The sequence below is a fragment of the Mangifera indica genome, chromosome 14, assembly GCF_011075055.1.
Source record: "Mangifera indica cultivar Alphonso chromosome 14, CATAS_Mindica_2.1, whole genome shotgun sequence".
Classification (NCBI taxonomy): domain Eukaryota; kingdom Viridiplantae; phylum Streptophyta; class Magnoliopsida; order Sapindales; family Anacardiaceae; genus Mangifera; species Mangifera indica.
Window position 1 is genome coordinate 3864643 of NC_058150.1, and position 15734 is coordinate 3880376.

Here is a 15734-nt window from a genome sequence, read left to right on the forward strand (position 1 = left end):
AAAAATGTAAAAGAGTGATCGAGTGAAAAATGTGAAACAAAAAACAAATTGTGTTAAAACATAAGAAAGTAACTCATGATGATCAAACTCGTAAAGAGGATAATAATGTGACATAACGTGTGATATGATATACGGTAAGAATATCTAGGCATATAGTCTAGTGTTAAGACATGTCGAGGTGGCTTACTTATGCGGAGGAAAAAATTTTAATTCAAGTTAATTTTCTAAATATTGTTAAGTCTTTAGTCTAAAGTTGGTTTCTTAGTGTTTTAAGTATTAAATTTTTAATTAAAGTTGCAAAGAGTTCTATTTTGAGTTAATAAATATAACAAAGAGCTTTTATGATTTTTGTGCTTTATGAATGCTTAAATTTAGTTGGAATATTAATTAGAATAGACAGTTTCCGCGTAAACATTTTTTGATAACAATTCTTACTTTTTATCTTTTTAAGTAAATTATATTTTTTATTCAAAAAATACCCTTCATTTAATTTTTCAACGTTTACTATAGCATTTCGTCAATTAATTACTTACATTTCACAATACACATTAAAATTAAATTATCTGTAATGAATAAAATCTATAGATTAAAAACCAGATTAATTTTTTATACAATAATTGATTGTTATATATTGATAATAATGAATATATCAAAAACAGTACGTTTTTCTCAAAACAGTGTATTTTTCTAAAAACAGTGCATTTTCTTCTCAAACAGGTTATGTGAAGGGGTGTGAAAATTTGGAAAAGGGTGCGAAAATCTAGAAAAGGGTCCGGGTGCAAGAATTTTGAAAGGGGTGTGGGAATCTGGAAAATAGTGGAGAAATTTGGAAAGGGATGCAGAAAGGGGTACGAGAATTTGGAAAGGGATGTGGGAATTTGGAAAGGGGTGTGGGTGCGGGAATTTGGAAAAGGGTGCAAGAAGGGATGCGGGTGCGGGTGCGGGTGCGGGTGCGAGAATTTGGAAAGGGGTGTAGAAATTTAGAAAAGGATGCTGGAAGGGGTGAATAAAAATATAAACAAGTGCATGAAAATACAATAGATGCGTGAAAATGTAAAAGGATGTGTGAAAATACAAACGGGTGCGTAAAATATAAAAATAGTACGAAAATTATAAAAAGAGTACGTGAAAATAATAAACACAAAACGGATATGCAAAAATATAAACAAGTATATGAAAATGTGAAGGGATGTATAAAAATATAAACATGTGTATAAAATATAAAAATGGTGCGAGAATTATAAAAAATGTGCGGGAGAAACAAAAGGGGTGCGAAAAAATTATAAAAATGATGCGGGAGAAACAAAAGGGGTGCGGAAAAATTATAAAAAGGGTGCGGGATATATATAAATATATTATATTAATATATATTATAAAAGGGGTGCGGCACCCCTTTTATAATTATATTAAATATAATATAATTATAAAAGGGGTGCCGCACCTTTTTTTTAATTATATATAAATATATTATATTATATTTATAATATATTATATCCACATCCCTTTTGTTTCACCCGTACCATTTTTATATTTTATGCACTCTTTTGTATTTTTGTGTATCTGTTTATATTTTTATGCATAATTTCACAATTTTATACACCTATTTGTATTTTTATACATTTATTTTGTATTTTCACGCACATATTTATACTTTCACACATCCCTTCACATTTTCACGTATCCGTTTGTATTTTCATGTACCCCTTCACATTTTTATATATCCGTTTGTATTTTCGCATACCCCTTCACACTTTTACGCATCTATTTGTATTTTTACGCACATTTTTTGTGTTTATTATTTTGATGCACCCCTTTAATAATCTTGCACCCGTTTGTATTTTCACGCACCCTTCACATTTTTACGCACCTGTTTTGTATTTTTATGCACTCATTTATATTTTCATACACCCGTTTGTATTTTCACACACCCCCTTTTATAATTCTCGCATCCCTTTTATAATTCCCGCACCTTTTTTATATTTTAAGCACTTGTTTGTATTTTTACGCACCCGTTTATATTTTCATGCACCCCTTTATATTTTCACACGCCCATTTGTATTTTTATGTACCCATTTATATTTTCATTCACCCCTTCCCTTACCCGTTTGTATTTTCTTATAAAAGTATATAAAAATCAATTATTTTATAAAAAATTAATCTGTTTTTCATCTATAGATTTTATTCATTACATAAAACTTAATTTTAATGCGTATCGTCTGAAATGTAAGCAATTAATCCGTGAAAAACTATGATAAACACTGAGAAATTAAATGAGGGATATTTTTTAAATTAAAAATATAATTTGCTTAAAAAAGTAAAAAGTAAGAATTACTGCTGAAAAAAGTTTACGCGGCAAACCGATTGCTTATTTTAATTAATTTCCCAAATTTAGTTACTCAAAGCCTATTTATGTCATTTCTTAGGATTATAACCTATTAGAATTTAGAATGTAGAATGTTTCTCTTTAAAATCGTGCAACATATAAAATTGTTTCATATTTATCTTTCATTTAACAGAGCAACGTCAACTCTATTTATATTTGTAAACCGACACTTGTTTTGCTATGTTTTTTATTTTATTACTTTGAAGGGAATTTTGATTGGAAAACATACCTATTTGCATGGATTATTTATTTAACGATTATAATTGTGTTGCAAATAGATGTTATGCATTGCAAAGAATGAAACTGGTAAGTATTAAAATTTTTAAAATAAAGATTTGAATTTGAGTTACTGTTATACCTCAAGTTTATTTGTTCAATAAACACAGATAACATCAATTAAAAAATAAAAAAAGAGAAATGAAGCTAGTATTATCTCTTCAATATTTAATCATTGTGAAGAATATTATAAATTCTTGTTTGACTTTAGCAAATGCAATGTCTTGGTCATCTTTTGCATTTGATGGAGTGTCAAAACTTTTATGTTGAATGAAGAATGCAATGACACCTTGTAAATTGGGTTGGTACTACAGCGATGCTACATTTTCTGGTCAAATTTTACCTAAATCCAAGCTCGAATGAAGATTTTACAAGACAATTCAGTCTCAAGTTAAGAAAATTTTAACCCATCAATTTGGATTTGAGGTTTTTTATTATTGAGTTGAGCTTTAGCTCATCCCAGTTTAGGTTAGACTCAGCCTTGAATCACCCATGAGCACATTTGCATCATCCAAGTTGACCAAACATCTCAATTACTGTTACATATTGGCTCTAAATCTATTTTTGGACACGAACCAATTCGTCATTAATGACGTGGAATTTTGTGAGGGAAGTCAAGACAAACTTGAATCAAGTCTATGTATGATAAGCTAGATTGTGTCTTAATCTGGACCGTCTATTTCGTACACAATCATAGTTATTCTTACAAAAAATAAATCTTATTCGGTAAACTCATCTTCCTTCAGTGGTCGCTTGCGCAGGTGTGTCGTTTCTGATGTTAAGTTCGTTATTAAACGAGGGAAATCTTCATGTTTCCTGTATATGGCCGTATTTTGTATGAAGACAGTATTTCATAGTATTTCGCTTAAGTCCTCGCCTTTACAATATTTTTATTTGGACCCATGTATTATTACTAAGATAGTTCTTTTTTTGCCGAGTTGAAGGACCTGATGATGTGATTAAGGTATTTATTTGGTGAGAACAACGATTACTTACAAAAACAGGAGTATTCTTGTCAAGTACGGCTGCTGAGCTTCGAATTAAAATGGGGCAGTTGCCAATCACAATTATCAACTGTCCCATTTTCGCATTCTAAATTTCCCACGTTCACCAAACCCACGCACGCACACTTTCTCAATCTCTCTCGTCTCTGCTTCACCAGGTCTTGGTTCATTTTCTTCTCCGCTTCTTTCTCTTTTCATGTTTTGTCGTCTTCAGTTGGATTATTTTGTTTGTTTGAATCTGCTATTATTTGCGTTATATTTTGGAATTCGGACATCCTCTTGTTTTTGTTTGAATGTCTATTTGTTTGGTCGGTGGAACCGAAGATGAGAGGAGTCAGCTGATTTTCTGTTTTGCTAATTGATGAACGTATTTAGTAGATGATCTGACTTAAGTTGATGCACTGGTTTTTGTATATAGAGTTTAGAAGATGGGATCAGGTCAATGGTTGGTGGAGAAAAGGGCTACTTTCAGGAGTGATTCATTCTCTGACAATGATAATGCACCGGAAACTGGTTGTCTTTCAATTGTTGTTCTTGGTGCTTCCGGTGATCTTGCCAAGAAGAAGACTTTCCCTGCTCTCTTCAATCTATACCGCCAGGTTTCCTCACCTAACTCTCTCTCTCTTCGGGTCATATCATTTCTAATCCCAAACAAGGAAAACTAAAAATTGAATTATGTGCATGTCCCACTAGTGCAGTTTAAGTAAGCTCATGTACTACTATGTATGCTTGACTTGGGGATGATTAATTTTATAGATCCGCTTGCATGTGATAAGATAATATTTGATTTGGTGTACATCTCTAAAGAATCTTGCAAGGGTGACTGGGTGTGTTAATTTGGGATTGCTGTTGTTTTGTGCAGGGATTTCTAACATCGAATGATGTTCACATTTTTGGCTATGCAAGGACTAAGATTTCAGATGATCAGCTGAGAAGTCGCATTCGTGGGTGAGATTTTTTTTACTTTATTTCTTTTATCCCTTTTTTACAACTAAAATGTTTAACATTCTTTATTTGATCTAGGTATAGAATATTAGAAGAAACAGTGATGTTTTGTGTCACTGTTGAATTTTTTTCCTACAGTTCATATTAATTGATTTTTGAGAAATAATTGCAGATATCTTACTGGTTCCAAAGAAGAGGAAGTATCAGATTTTTTGCAACTGGTCAGTACCTCCTATTATCTACTTCTGGATTCTATTTTTCATTTCAGTTATATTGCTCTGTGGTAACATCTCATTGGTTGGTGTAACCTTTGGTGAAGATTAAATATGTAAGTGGTACTTATGATACCGAGGAGGGTTTTCAGCTATTGGACAAGGAAATTTCAGAACATGAGTTCTCAAAAGGCAGTGTGGAAGGATCATCCCGCAGACTTTTCTATTTTGCACTTCCCCCATCAGTCTATCCATCTGTATGCAGGATGATTAAGCGGTGTTGCATGAATAAATGTAAGTCCCCTGGAACTGCCTTTGTGGAGAAATCGATTAGTAGAATTGTGCTTTTTTCTATTTCATCCAATATGGAGGCAGTGATTCTGTCATTTTTCCACTTTAACCAATCTCTGTAGTCATCTTAAAGATTGCATTGATCTATTAAAAATCTCTCTTTCCATTATGATAGGAACTGCTATAAGAAGGCTGACTAACTTCAGATAATAAACTATAAAACTAACAAATATTTGTAGTCTATTTGCTTATACAACCACCACCCTTGACTATGAGTTGTTCTCCTTTTCTCCTACAAGAAGTCCTTCACCTGATGCACTTTTTATTATTTGGAGTTGATGCAAAGACTAAATTCCTCTGGGCTGTGGTAGCTTCCAAATTAAGTGGAGCATTGTTAGCATCCACTGTCTCCAGAGGGTAAGTCTACTGGCAGAAATCATCACCATCCCAACATCAAAACACCTATCCTATCAGGTATTTCTAGGTGTCCACTGTCTGAAACCAAATTGCTGTTAGAAACCTGACAGCTACTTAGCATGCAATGGCACTTGGTAAGGTAGTGTTGTAGGTTGTGTGTGGGTATCTGACTTTAATGATATACTCTAGTCGTAGGCCTAAGTTAATTGCTGTTTATATTTTATATCTGAAGGGCATGCTTGAGTTAGAATCTATCTTATTGTTTTGTATATTCAGTGAACAAATTTTGAATTGCATGAATAACTTTTTACACCATATTCATGAGATTCAGTCACAAGCCAACAACCAGCATGGGAAACTTTTTACTTAAACTGACTACTACCTCAATTTTCACAATCAATGCTTCAAGTTGTTTTCCTTGTAATTTTTGTATTTCATTGACAACCTACAGTACAGTTTGAAATGTTGTTTCTCTAAGCTTGATGCTTTGATTGGAAGTACTGATATTGTGTCAGTTCAAAACTCATGTTAGCATTTGAAGATCTAATAGCTGTAATGCATTAATCCTTTCCAGCTGATCTTGGTGGATGGACTCGGATTGTTGTTGAGAAGCCATTTGGCAAGGATTTGGACTCGTCCGAGGAACTTAGTACCCAGATAGGAGAGCTGTTTGATGAATCACAAATTTACCGTATTGATCACTATTTGGGAAAGGAATTGGTGCAAAACTTGGTAAACATATGCACAAATAGGTACTTAGTCATTGTTTATCTAGTTTTGTATGCTCAACTCATTTCCATCTACATGCTACTTGTAGTTGGTGCTTCGCTTCGCCAATCGTTTCTTTTTGCCCCTCTGGAATCGTGACAATATTGCCAATGTACAGGTGAGAATCCTTCTGTGTTGTTAGGTTTAATGTAAGTGTTAAGATCCTGCTATGTTGTTAGGTATTAATGTAAGTGTTAAGATCCTAAGTACAATGTATGAGATTTGAATTTCACATTGAAAAATATGAGTTTCTAGTATAGGGTTTCTATGATTTTGGGCTCTTCAATCTCAATAGTTAGCTTTTGAAGTATGGTTCTCCCAAGTTTTGTATCATTTAGTATCAAAGCCATTATCACACTTCTGTTGCGTTGGGGTTGCAGAGCATGGTGGAATGTTAGGACCCCAAGTGCAAAGTATGAGACTTGGATCCCACTTTAAAAAGTGAGGGCTTCTAGTGTGAGATTTATATGATTTTGAGTTTTCCAATCTCAATAGTTAACTTTTGAGGTGTGATTCTCCCAAAGTACATATTAGTAGGACAATAACTTAACTGAGTTAAGGCATCAAAGGTACATTACTATTGTTAAGGCTAGGGTAGGGACTCTAGGTGGTGTTGAAATTATCAGTTGTATCTATGAATGGTTACCTGTGATCATGGAAGCTTTTTGGCCTAAACATGGACAGTGAATTGTCAAGTAACTGAAAGCTGCGATTTTAATATGTATCTTTATTTATTTGGCAGATTGTCTTTAGGGAGGATTTTGGAACTGAAGGCCGTGGAGGATATTTTGACGAATATGGGTATGCTTGATAAATGACTACTCTCAATTCTTTGCGCAATAACTTGACATGAAAAAATCAGAAAAATCATGTGTTTTATTTCTTTTTGGGTTAAATTATGGACACGTTGGTTGCACATTAAAACTTGAGTTCTATACATTGCTTTTATTCTTTGAAGCTAGTTTTATTCATACATCCTGCTGATTTTGACAAAAAAAATTTTAACAAATGGATTAAAAAATCCAAGTACTTATAAAGTTGATCTGCCTTGTGAAAAAATATAGAAAATTCAACCTATATGGTGTCAAACAATTATGAAATTGATAGTAATCTTGCATTAATTAAATTTATGTTCATGTTTTACAGGATTGTCCGCGATATTATTCAAAATCATCTATTGCAGGTGAGCCATATATTGAATCAAAATGTTTTTTGTATGGTTAACGAGTCATCTTTGTATCGATGACTATTTTTTCCATATTTGATCAGTTTTCTTAATGCTAGAGAAGTCAGAAGTGAGAATATAATTTGATACTAAGTAATTTTCAGAAGTGAGAATAACATTTGATTATTCAATGCCTTGCATAAAGAGGAAGGAAAGCATATATTTGCATTTTCCTATTTTTATAAATATTTTTGCATTCTACCAACTACAGGTTCTTTGTCTCGTTGCCATGGAAAAGCCTGTCTCTTTGAAACCTGAGCACATCCGGGATGAGAAAGTGAAGGTGTGTAACTTGTAACTTTTTACTTCATCATTGAAAAGCATTTACAAACATATGTTCTGTCACCCATTAATTTTCCTGCTACAAAGGTCTCTATATTTTTATTGAACCTATGTTTCATCATTTATATTTCATTTTCCATTTGTAATGATATACTGAAGAAACAAGGATTGATTTGTCTATGGTTTCTGATTATAAACAGTACATATACATAATGATTGATGTGCCCTGTTAGATTTCTTTTAGTTTTCTTAGCATTTTAATATCTATCATCATAGTCCCAGACCTATCTCTGCCATACTATTGCTGATTATTATGTGAAACTCAGGTTCTTCAATCTGTACTTCCAATCAATTATGATGAAGTTGTTCTTGGACAATATGACGGCTATAGGGATGATCCAACAGTTCCTGACCACTCAAATACCCCAACATTTGCAACTATGGTGTTGCACATACATAATGAAAGATGGGAAGGTATTATGAATTTCTATTCTACGTTTTTATCCTTTCCAGAACTTAATACAGTTCACTGGAAATAGGTTCTGAACTTTCTAATTTGGAAATTGCTTCTTATCCTGAACTGCAAATTAGTGATGATTGTTTTAATATATGTATGTCTAATGCACCAAGCTGACCCAACACATTCATGTCTCCATTTGTTCCCACTGTCATTGATAATTTACTCATCTATCTTTGTTTTTAGGTGTTCCCTTTATATTAAAGGCAGGAAAAGCATTGAGTTCCAGGAAGGCGGAGATACGCGTTCAATTTAAGGATGTTCCTGGTGATATATACAAATGTATGGCACTAAACCTGAAATTCAGTACAAGTTTCTGTTGAAGTATTTCTATGTTTTCTGTGCACTATCCCTGTTTTCCATATAAACGGATTGTGAGAAGTAACTATCTAACTTAGGATGTGTTGTCACTAACAAAGTTTTGCAGCAGTCATAAAACATGATGGTGCTCAGTTTTACTTGTATATACATTCAGGTTGTAGGTGTACAGGTTTTAGGGTTTGTTTGGTATAATTTCTTCCAATTCAGCTTCTGGAAGTAGATCTTATTTAAGTATGGATATGAAAATAGAGCTTTTGTTTGAAAAAAAAGAGTTTGTTGGTTGTGTAAATGTAAATGTGCTTTCTGGTAGGTAAAGAAAAGTAGCATATTTCAAATGATAATGGGATATCTTGTATTTCAGTGTAACTTCTGAGTGTAATGCATTTTTCTCAGAAACTGAACCATTCTCTATAAAATTAAAGGTTCAAAATCAGCAGTTAAGTCAATGGATTATTGACTTTTTGTTTACCTCTATGATTGCATGAATTATTGCAGCCTGAGTGTTGTTTGATTTTGTCTAAATACCTGAAAACCATTAATCAATTGCTAATATTCTTTAATATCTAGGCCAAAGGCAAGGAAGAAATGAATTTGTAATACGCCTTCAACCATCAGAAGCCATTTACATGAAGCTGACGGTAAGTAAATCTGATTTCAGCATTATGGTAGCTATTGCCAAAGTTCCCTTTTTTTTTCTGTAGAAGAAATTGCTTTTATTGTTAAATTTAGAGCTGAGTTGGGTAACGTGCTTTTTTTTTTTTTTCAGTTGCATAAGAAAGGTATTTGCTTTGTCTGATAATGGAGATAACTTTTTTTTCTGGAAGAGAATATATTTTTGCAATCAAGTCACATGAGTCCACATTCATATCCATCTTCGTTCATGTAAGCTGAGTTGCTCTCTCTCACATGCAGGTCAAGCAGCCAGGTCTTGAGATGTCAACGGTACAAAGTGAACTTGACTTGTCATATGGGCAACGCTATCAAAATATTACAATCCCAGAGGCTTATGAGCGCCTAATTCTTGACACGTATGAACCTAATCCTGTGTTAATTATATACATATTTTTAGTGCAATAATGAAATGAATCCAAAATTTTAAGTATAAGCTTATATCTTTTCATACATAAATTTATCGTGAAACTGGAAATTGTTGACAGGATTCGAGGCGATCAGCAGCATTTTGTTCGCAGAGACGAGTTGAAGGTAAAAATTTGAACACTTGGTTATATATCTATACTTATAGCTTCACATCAAACTTCAACAATACTATTGTTTCAATTATCAGGCGGCCTGGCAGATTTTCACACCTCTTCTGCACAGCATCGACAATGGTGAACTGAAGCCACAAATATACAAACCAGGCAGCCGAGGTCCTGCCGAGGCAGATGAGCTTCTAGCCAAAGCAGGTTATGTTCAAACACATGGATATATATGGATTCCCCCCACCTTATAGAAAGATGTAGCATGCGTAATAAATGCCGTTTGAGTTGAGTTTTTCGTTACAGTGAACAGTAATACGACAATAATGTGGCGATGCAATCTTTACTACGAAAGTGTGTTGAAGAAACAAGTTGTTTTTATGCTGAAAGAGTATGAATCTGTTGTGTAAAAAGATGCTTGAATCAATAAATGTTGCGGTGGGCAGATTACATATCTAAACTTTCAACTTCTGATCTTAGTTGAAATCATGTCCTCACTTTCGACAGCAAAATTTCTTAGCTTCTGAAAGAAGCGTTTCTATTTGTAATAGCAAGACGTTTGCACAAAGCAGGTAAAAGAATATTCCCTCTTTGCCAAGTCTCGAAAGGGAACAAAGACGAAGCATCATTACTCGTAATAATGGAGATCATATCTTAGCTTCTTACAAAGCTTTCTGGGGATGTGTATGAACATTCACTTCTGAAATTAGAATTTTCATTATAAAAATATAAGGCGACTAATTTAAAAGAAAGCATTGTGACAGCTCTAAGCTATCGAATTGTCTGACAGACATATAAAATCATAGCCTCAGCATCAGATTCATAATAATTTAGGGAAGATTTGGTGTGCATATGATTAATGAAAAGCATCTTTGACCCCCCTTCTCATTTCAGCTATCTGGGCTTCTTCCACACGCCAAGGAGCCAACAATTTGACACTGACAAACATTCTTTTGTTTTTTGTTATTGGTTTGACCATCTTTTCTTTTCTATGTCTAACTTCTCTTGCAAGGTTTTGAAGAAGATTCAATAAGAATGATGTGGTGGTTGCGGGCAAAAGAGCAATTAACTTGGTGGGTTTGTAAAAGTAAAGTCTTTTGAGTTTTAGGAAGATGTGATTTGTGGAAGCTTTCTTTGTTATTTATGTGAATTATGTGGTCAGGCCAAAATTTAGACATAAATCATTAACCAACTCAACGCACACAAAGAAAAATTAATAAAAAGATATTGACTAATAATGAGATGGAATCCTAAACTTAGTTATAAAATTTGCACCATAAGCAAAAATGACTTTGGAACCCACCTAACTAAACTTCACCCCAATTAGTTGAGGCATTTCATTTCAATAATTTGTGCCCACAATTATTATATTTAGATGGAGATAATGATTTTATTAATTAGCTAAATATATCTTATCAATTTCCCATATGGCTTTCTTGGTTTCCTTTCATTCCATCATTGAAATTTGACAACTTCCATTAAAAATTTACAAAATCGATTGAAATTGAAGGAAAAGGAAAAGGAAAAGGAAAAACCAATCGTAACCAACTCTTATTAATAAATATATTATATATTTAAAAATAATTATTATACTTGGTCAAATACAAGTATCAATAATGTTTATATATATTTTTTCCGGTTCTTGTAGAGGAGGGACAAGAGATTCATCAGTCTGATATCTCCGGATCTCCTTGGCCTTTGTTATACAACAACTTCTATACCCTTTTCTAAAGCGTAACCCTCTTCCTTCTTCCTTCTCCCTTTTCTTTCGCTAACGTGAACTTGTACCTTCTTTTTATATTCTCACGCTTTTCTCCTCCTCACAAACTCTAACTTTCTCATCTCTTTCGCCGACCCACTTCGTCAATTTACTTCTCTCGATAGATTCACTTTTCTGGGGTCAAGGGTTTTCTTGTTGTGCAATTTTGAGTTTTTTCTTGTAAGTTGTGTATATTGTATCAATGGGTTCGAATTTCCATACTGATATCTTGGGTTCGTGGAGTTTTAGCGCGTTAGCTGAGGAATCAGAGAAGGGAATTGATTTGAGTTGCGATGATGTCTGGGGCTCATGGAGTTTCAGTAGTTTAGATAAGGACTTTTTAGATAAAGAGTCGGAGGTTAGTTTCGGTCAAGAACTGGGGAGCGCTATGAATGAGTTGCCTATGCCTACATTCACGGCAATCATTCAAGATCTTGAGATGGATGTTGGAGATTTATGGGGATGTAAGCGTGAAAAACACGATGGAGATCAAAAATCCTTTTCTGGTCTCAATCTGTTGAGGTTTCAACAAGGGAAGGATAACTTGCAATTTGATGAAATATCGATTCCAATTAGTAGTTTTAGTCAATTTGGGATTGGTAATGGAATTTCTTATGGTGATAATTCTGGTTGTAGTGGGAATGTGATTTTAAATGTGAATGATGGGGTTGCTTGTAATAATGAGGCTAAGGAAGTTTCTTTTGGTTGTGATGAAGGAGGTGCTCCTCATGATGCCTTTTTTTTTGCTCTGGGTTATCTGGGAGTGAAGGACCTCCTTGCTGTTGAAAGAGTTTGTAGGTCATTGCGTGATGCAGTTAGGAGTGATCCCGTATTATGGAGGAGCATTCACATTGATCAACCTTTGAGTTTGAAGCTCAGTGATGATGCTCTTTTGAAGTTGACTGATAGGGCAGTCGGCACTCTTCAATGCCTGAGTCTTGTGAACTGTTGTAAAATCACTGATAGTGGCTTGAAGCGTGTGCTTGAAAGCAATCCAGGGCTGAACAAGGTCAGTACTTGTGGCTTGAATAGATTCCTTTGTTAAATCTATTTTCGTTAAGCTTATGGTTGTAATTATATTTGCTGATAACTGTTTTATATTTGTAAGAATAGCTTTGTGATTCTTTATTTGATTTTGTATTCACACCGAAAACATTGTAAAAGTGTGATGACTATGACCTATTTAGATGTTGTTAGGAACCCAGCAGGCAAGAACAATGAATTTAAGCAAGAATGACAAAAAATGATTCGAATGGATTGAACAGATTGCTTTTATGAGCATTAACAGCAAAAATGAATGAAAAATGAATTGTGTTTGTATTGATTTCATTCAATATTTAAATTGGTTATGAGCAAAAGCTCTTCTTTACAAAATGCAAGCAAGAACGATCCCCAAAACCACCCCTAGTTGTCTACCATTTGAGAGGTTAGACTCTCTCCCAAGTGGTCCTACTGCCTTGCTTTTGTATTCAAATAATAGAAAGTACTCTTTTCTTGATAGCATTCAAATGGATAACATGTGTGATTATTAGAATGATTGTCTTCATCCGGACATGTGTATTAATATGCCATAATTTAGTGTAAAGGGATTCAAATTCTTACTCATTGTTTTGAATTCTTGATGTTGTGATTGGGATTTCCTTGTTTATTGTGCTTGTAATATTACCTTGCTTGAAGCCTTCTGATTTATATGTAGGTTCTCTTGAGAAAAGAGGATACACTGACAGTGAATTAATCAAACTTTTGTCCATTAAAGCAGATGTTAATGATTTCTTATCTTCATTCCTATATCCCCATTCTTCCTGAGGTTAATTTTTTGTAATATGATGAAGTAACAGTTATGGGCTTTTTGTTTGCAGCTTTGTGTGCCAGATTGTTTCAAACTCAGCATTGAGGGCATTTTGTCTAATTTAAGAGCCTTCATGTCCGCTGGCACTCCAGGAATAAAGCACTTAAGAATTGGTAGACAAATGGGTATAACAGACAAGCAGTTTGAAGAATTTAAGTGCATACTTGGTGAGGATGACAGTATGCAGCTGAGAACCCCTAAACCACAGTTTTCCGGTTTTGGACAATTATATCCTCCTTGTGATGATGATCGTGCTTTTGATGTTGAGATATGCCCTAAATGCCAAAAACCGGGGCTAGTCTATGACTGCCCAAGAGAGAATTGCGGGGCAAAAGATCATGCCCCTCAGTTTTGTAGGGGTTGCACGCTTTGCATATCACGATGTTTTTATTGTGGGTGTTGTCTTGAGGACTATGATTATGTGGAGACATTTTGCCTAGATGTGCTATGTTTGGATTGTCTGAAAAAGTTGGTAGAAACGTCAAAAGTGTGCTTCCTCTTCTAAAGGCACCATTTTTTGTAAAGAGAGAAGATACAGAGTTTCATTTTTATGACTACTGTAGGGGATAGATGGAGTTTCTTGTCCCAAAAAGGAAAAAAAAAGGGGAAAAAAAAAAAAAAAGAAAGAAAGAGATAGCAAGGGGACATATGGACTAGAATCCACATGATTTGCTGTGCAGATAATTAGCGCAAATATAATAGACAGCCATTGACCTTGTGCCAAGAATTTCAAGCCATTAAATCTGTTGCCAGTGGTAATGAATCTTGCATTTTGCAACTTATGAGGCAGAGTCCCTATTGCTGTCTGATTTTCTGGTTCGTGTTTGGTTGCTGCATTGAAGGAAAAACTTTAGTTTGTGTGGAGGATATCTTGAAAAAGGAAAAATAAAGAGAAAAAGGAAAAGGGAGATGTACAAGTAAAGAAATAAGGTGGCTGAAAAGAGAAGAAATGGAGAATTTGTGTGGAGGATATCTTGAAAAAACCAATTGCAGATATAGTTAATCGAATATTTGGTTTCTGAATTAGTTTATCGCAGAAATAAAGATTTTTGCTGTGGCATCAACTGCGGATTACATAAAGCTACACTGTGGAACAAATATTTGTTGGGAAGCGGGGAGCATCAATGTGCAGTGCAGTGTTGGTATGTTATAGTGCAACTGGAGTTGTTAGCTGTATTCTAGTTGACTATGGCTATGGCTTGGAGAACACAAGTTGAATACGATGGGAAAAAATGTGTAGATTTATGACTGCAATGTTGATCAGAGATTGAATTGTATCAAAGCAGCTGAATATGGTGGAGAAAAAAAGATGTCTCGTATGTTGTTCAACAGAGATCGAGTTGTGTTGTGTTGGGGGAGTTAAATATGGTGGAGGAAAAAAAAAAGAATTGTTAGGAGTGTTGTGTTTGTGTTGCAGAAGTTGAATAGGGTGGGAAAAAATAATGTGTGGTTTGTTTTGCAAAGAAATAAGAGATGTTTGATTGTTAAGACATTCATGTGTTTTTCTGTTGGTCATTAATCTCTTTTCTTGTAGCAATGATTTAAAACTCCAATTGGAAAATATTATGCAATGTATATTACCATGGTTAGACCTGGTAAATGAACGGGTTATCTTTTGATTATCTATCTAATTAGAGATATAAGTTTTAGGTTTTTAGATCTATATTTATGTAGATTCATATTCAACTCTGGTTTTGTAAGTGGGTTACGTATGCATGAGGGTATTTGTAATTAATTTAAAAAAATATTGTATCTTAAGTTTTTATGTTTTACTTAAGAATTTCTTAGAGTTCATTAAGAATGATTGTACACTAAACAAAATATAATTTACAACAACAAAAATAATTGTAATTAATCATATTCGATATATTTGTCTGATCCTAGAAAATATCAGGATCAAGTCTTTATCTCTCAAGTATTAGATGTTTATTTGTTTGGCCCATCACCATATACCTCTTTGCTATATCAACTATAATTTCCTTAGGTATGTGTACAATATTTACCCTAATAAACATCTTTTTGAATAATTGTCTCAACACTCAGACACTTGCCTACTTGATGTTTCTCTTGAAATTTTGTGGAAGGTCCAACAATCTATTATGCTTTGTAACATTCTTTGGATGATGCTCTTCTTACGTTATGAGTAACTGTCATATAGCAAAAGACTATTTGTTTCATCATCTTCAATAGTGCAATAATATAACAAACATCATAATGATCCTCAATTTTGTATGACATCCTATTGGTGAAGTTTTTAAGCTTCAAAGTTATATAGATGCAGTTCTG

General features: G+C 33.8%; 2 protein-coding genes across 2 annotated transcripts; both read left to right on the plus strand.

The window, feature by feature from the left end:
* Window positions 1-3661: 3661 nt before the first annotated feature.
* LOC123196615 (glucose-6-phosphate 1-dehydrogenase, cytoplasmic isoform) lies at window positions 3662-10300 on the plus strand. Its single transcript, XM_044610667.1, has 16 exons — window positions 3662-3821; window positions 4082-4262; window positions 4526-4611; window positions 4781-4829; window positions 4928-5114; window positions 6103-6260; window positions 6346-6414; window positions 7039-7097; window positions 7443-7479; window positions 7733-7804; window positions 8130-8277; window positions 8507-8602; window positions 9209-9279; window positions 9554-9669; window positions 9799-9844; window positions 9927-10300. Exons 2-16 carry the CDS (start codon window positions 4092-4094, stop codon window positions 10092-10094), a joined length of 1533 nt encoding a protein of 510 aa, XP_044466602.1. The 5' UTR covers window positions 3662-3821; window positions 4082-4091; the 3' UTR covers window positions 10095-10300.
* Window positions 10301-11450: 1150 nt separating this feature from the next.
* On the plus strand, window positions 11451-14822 carry LOC123196938 (F-box protein SKIP14-like). The gene is given in 3 exon segments (XM_044611091.1): window positions 11451-12608; window positions 13459-13937; window positions 13939-14822. Coding segments are annotated over 3 exon segments (1350 nt in total). The 5' UTR covers window positions 11451-11801; the 3' UTR covers window positions 14003-14822.
* Window positions 14823-15734: the final 912 nt, after the last annotated feature.

What these genes read in the sequence shown, in the direction of transcription:
- LOC123196615 (XM_044610667.1), top strand. Translation starts at nt 4,092, where the DNA reads ATGGGATCAGGTCAATGGTTGGTGGAGAAAAGGGCTACTTTCAGGAGT. An exon ending in ACATAATGAAAGATGGGAAG is followed by an intron (nt 8,278 to 8,506) that starts GTATTATGAATT and finishes CTTTGTTTTTAG; the next exon opens with GTGTTCCCTTTATATTAAAG. An exon ending in CCATTTACATGAAGCTGACG is followed by an intron (nt 9,280 to 9,553) that starts GTAAGTAAATCT and finishes TCTCACATGCAG; the next exon opens with GTCAAGCAGCCAGGTCTTGA.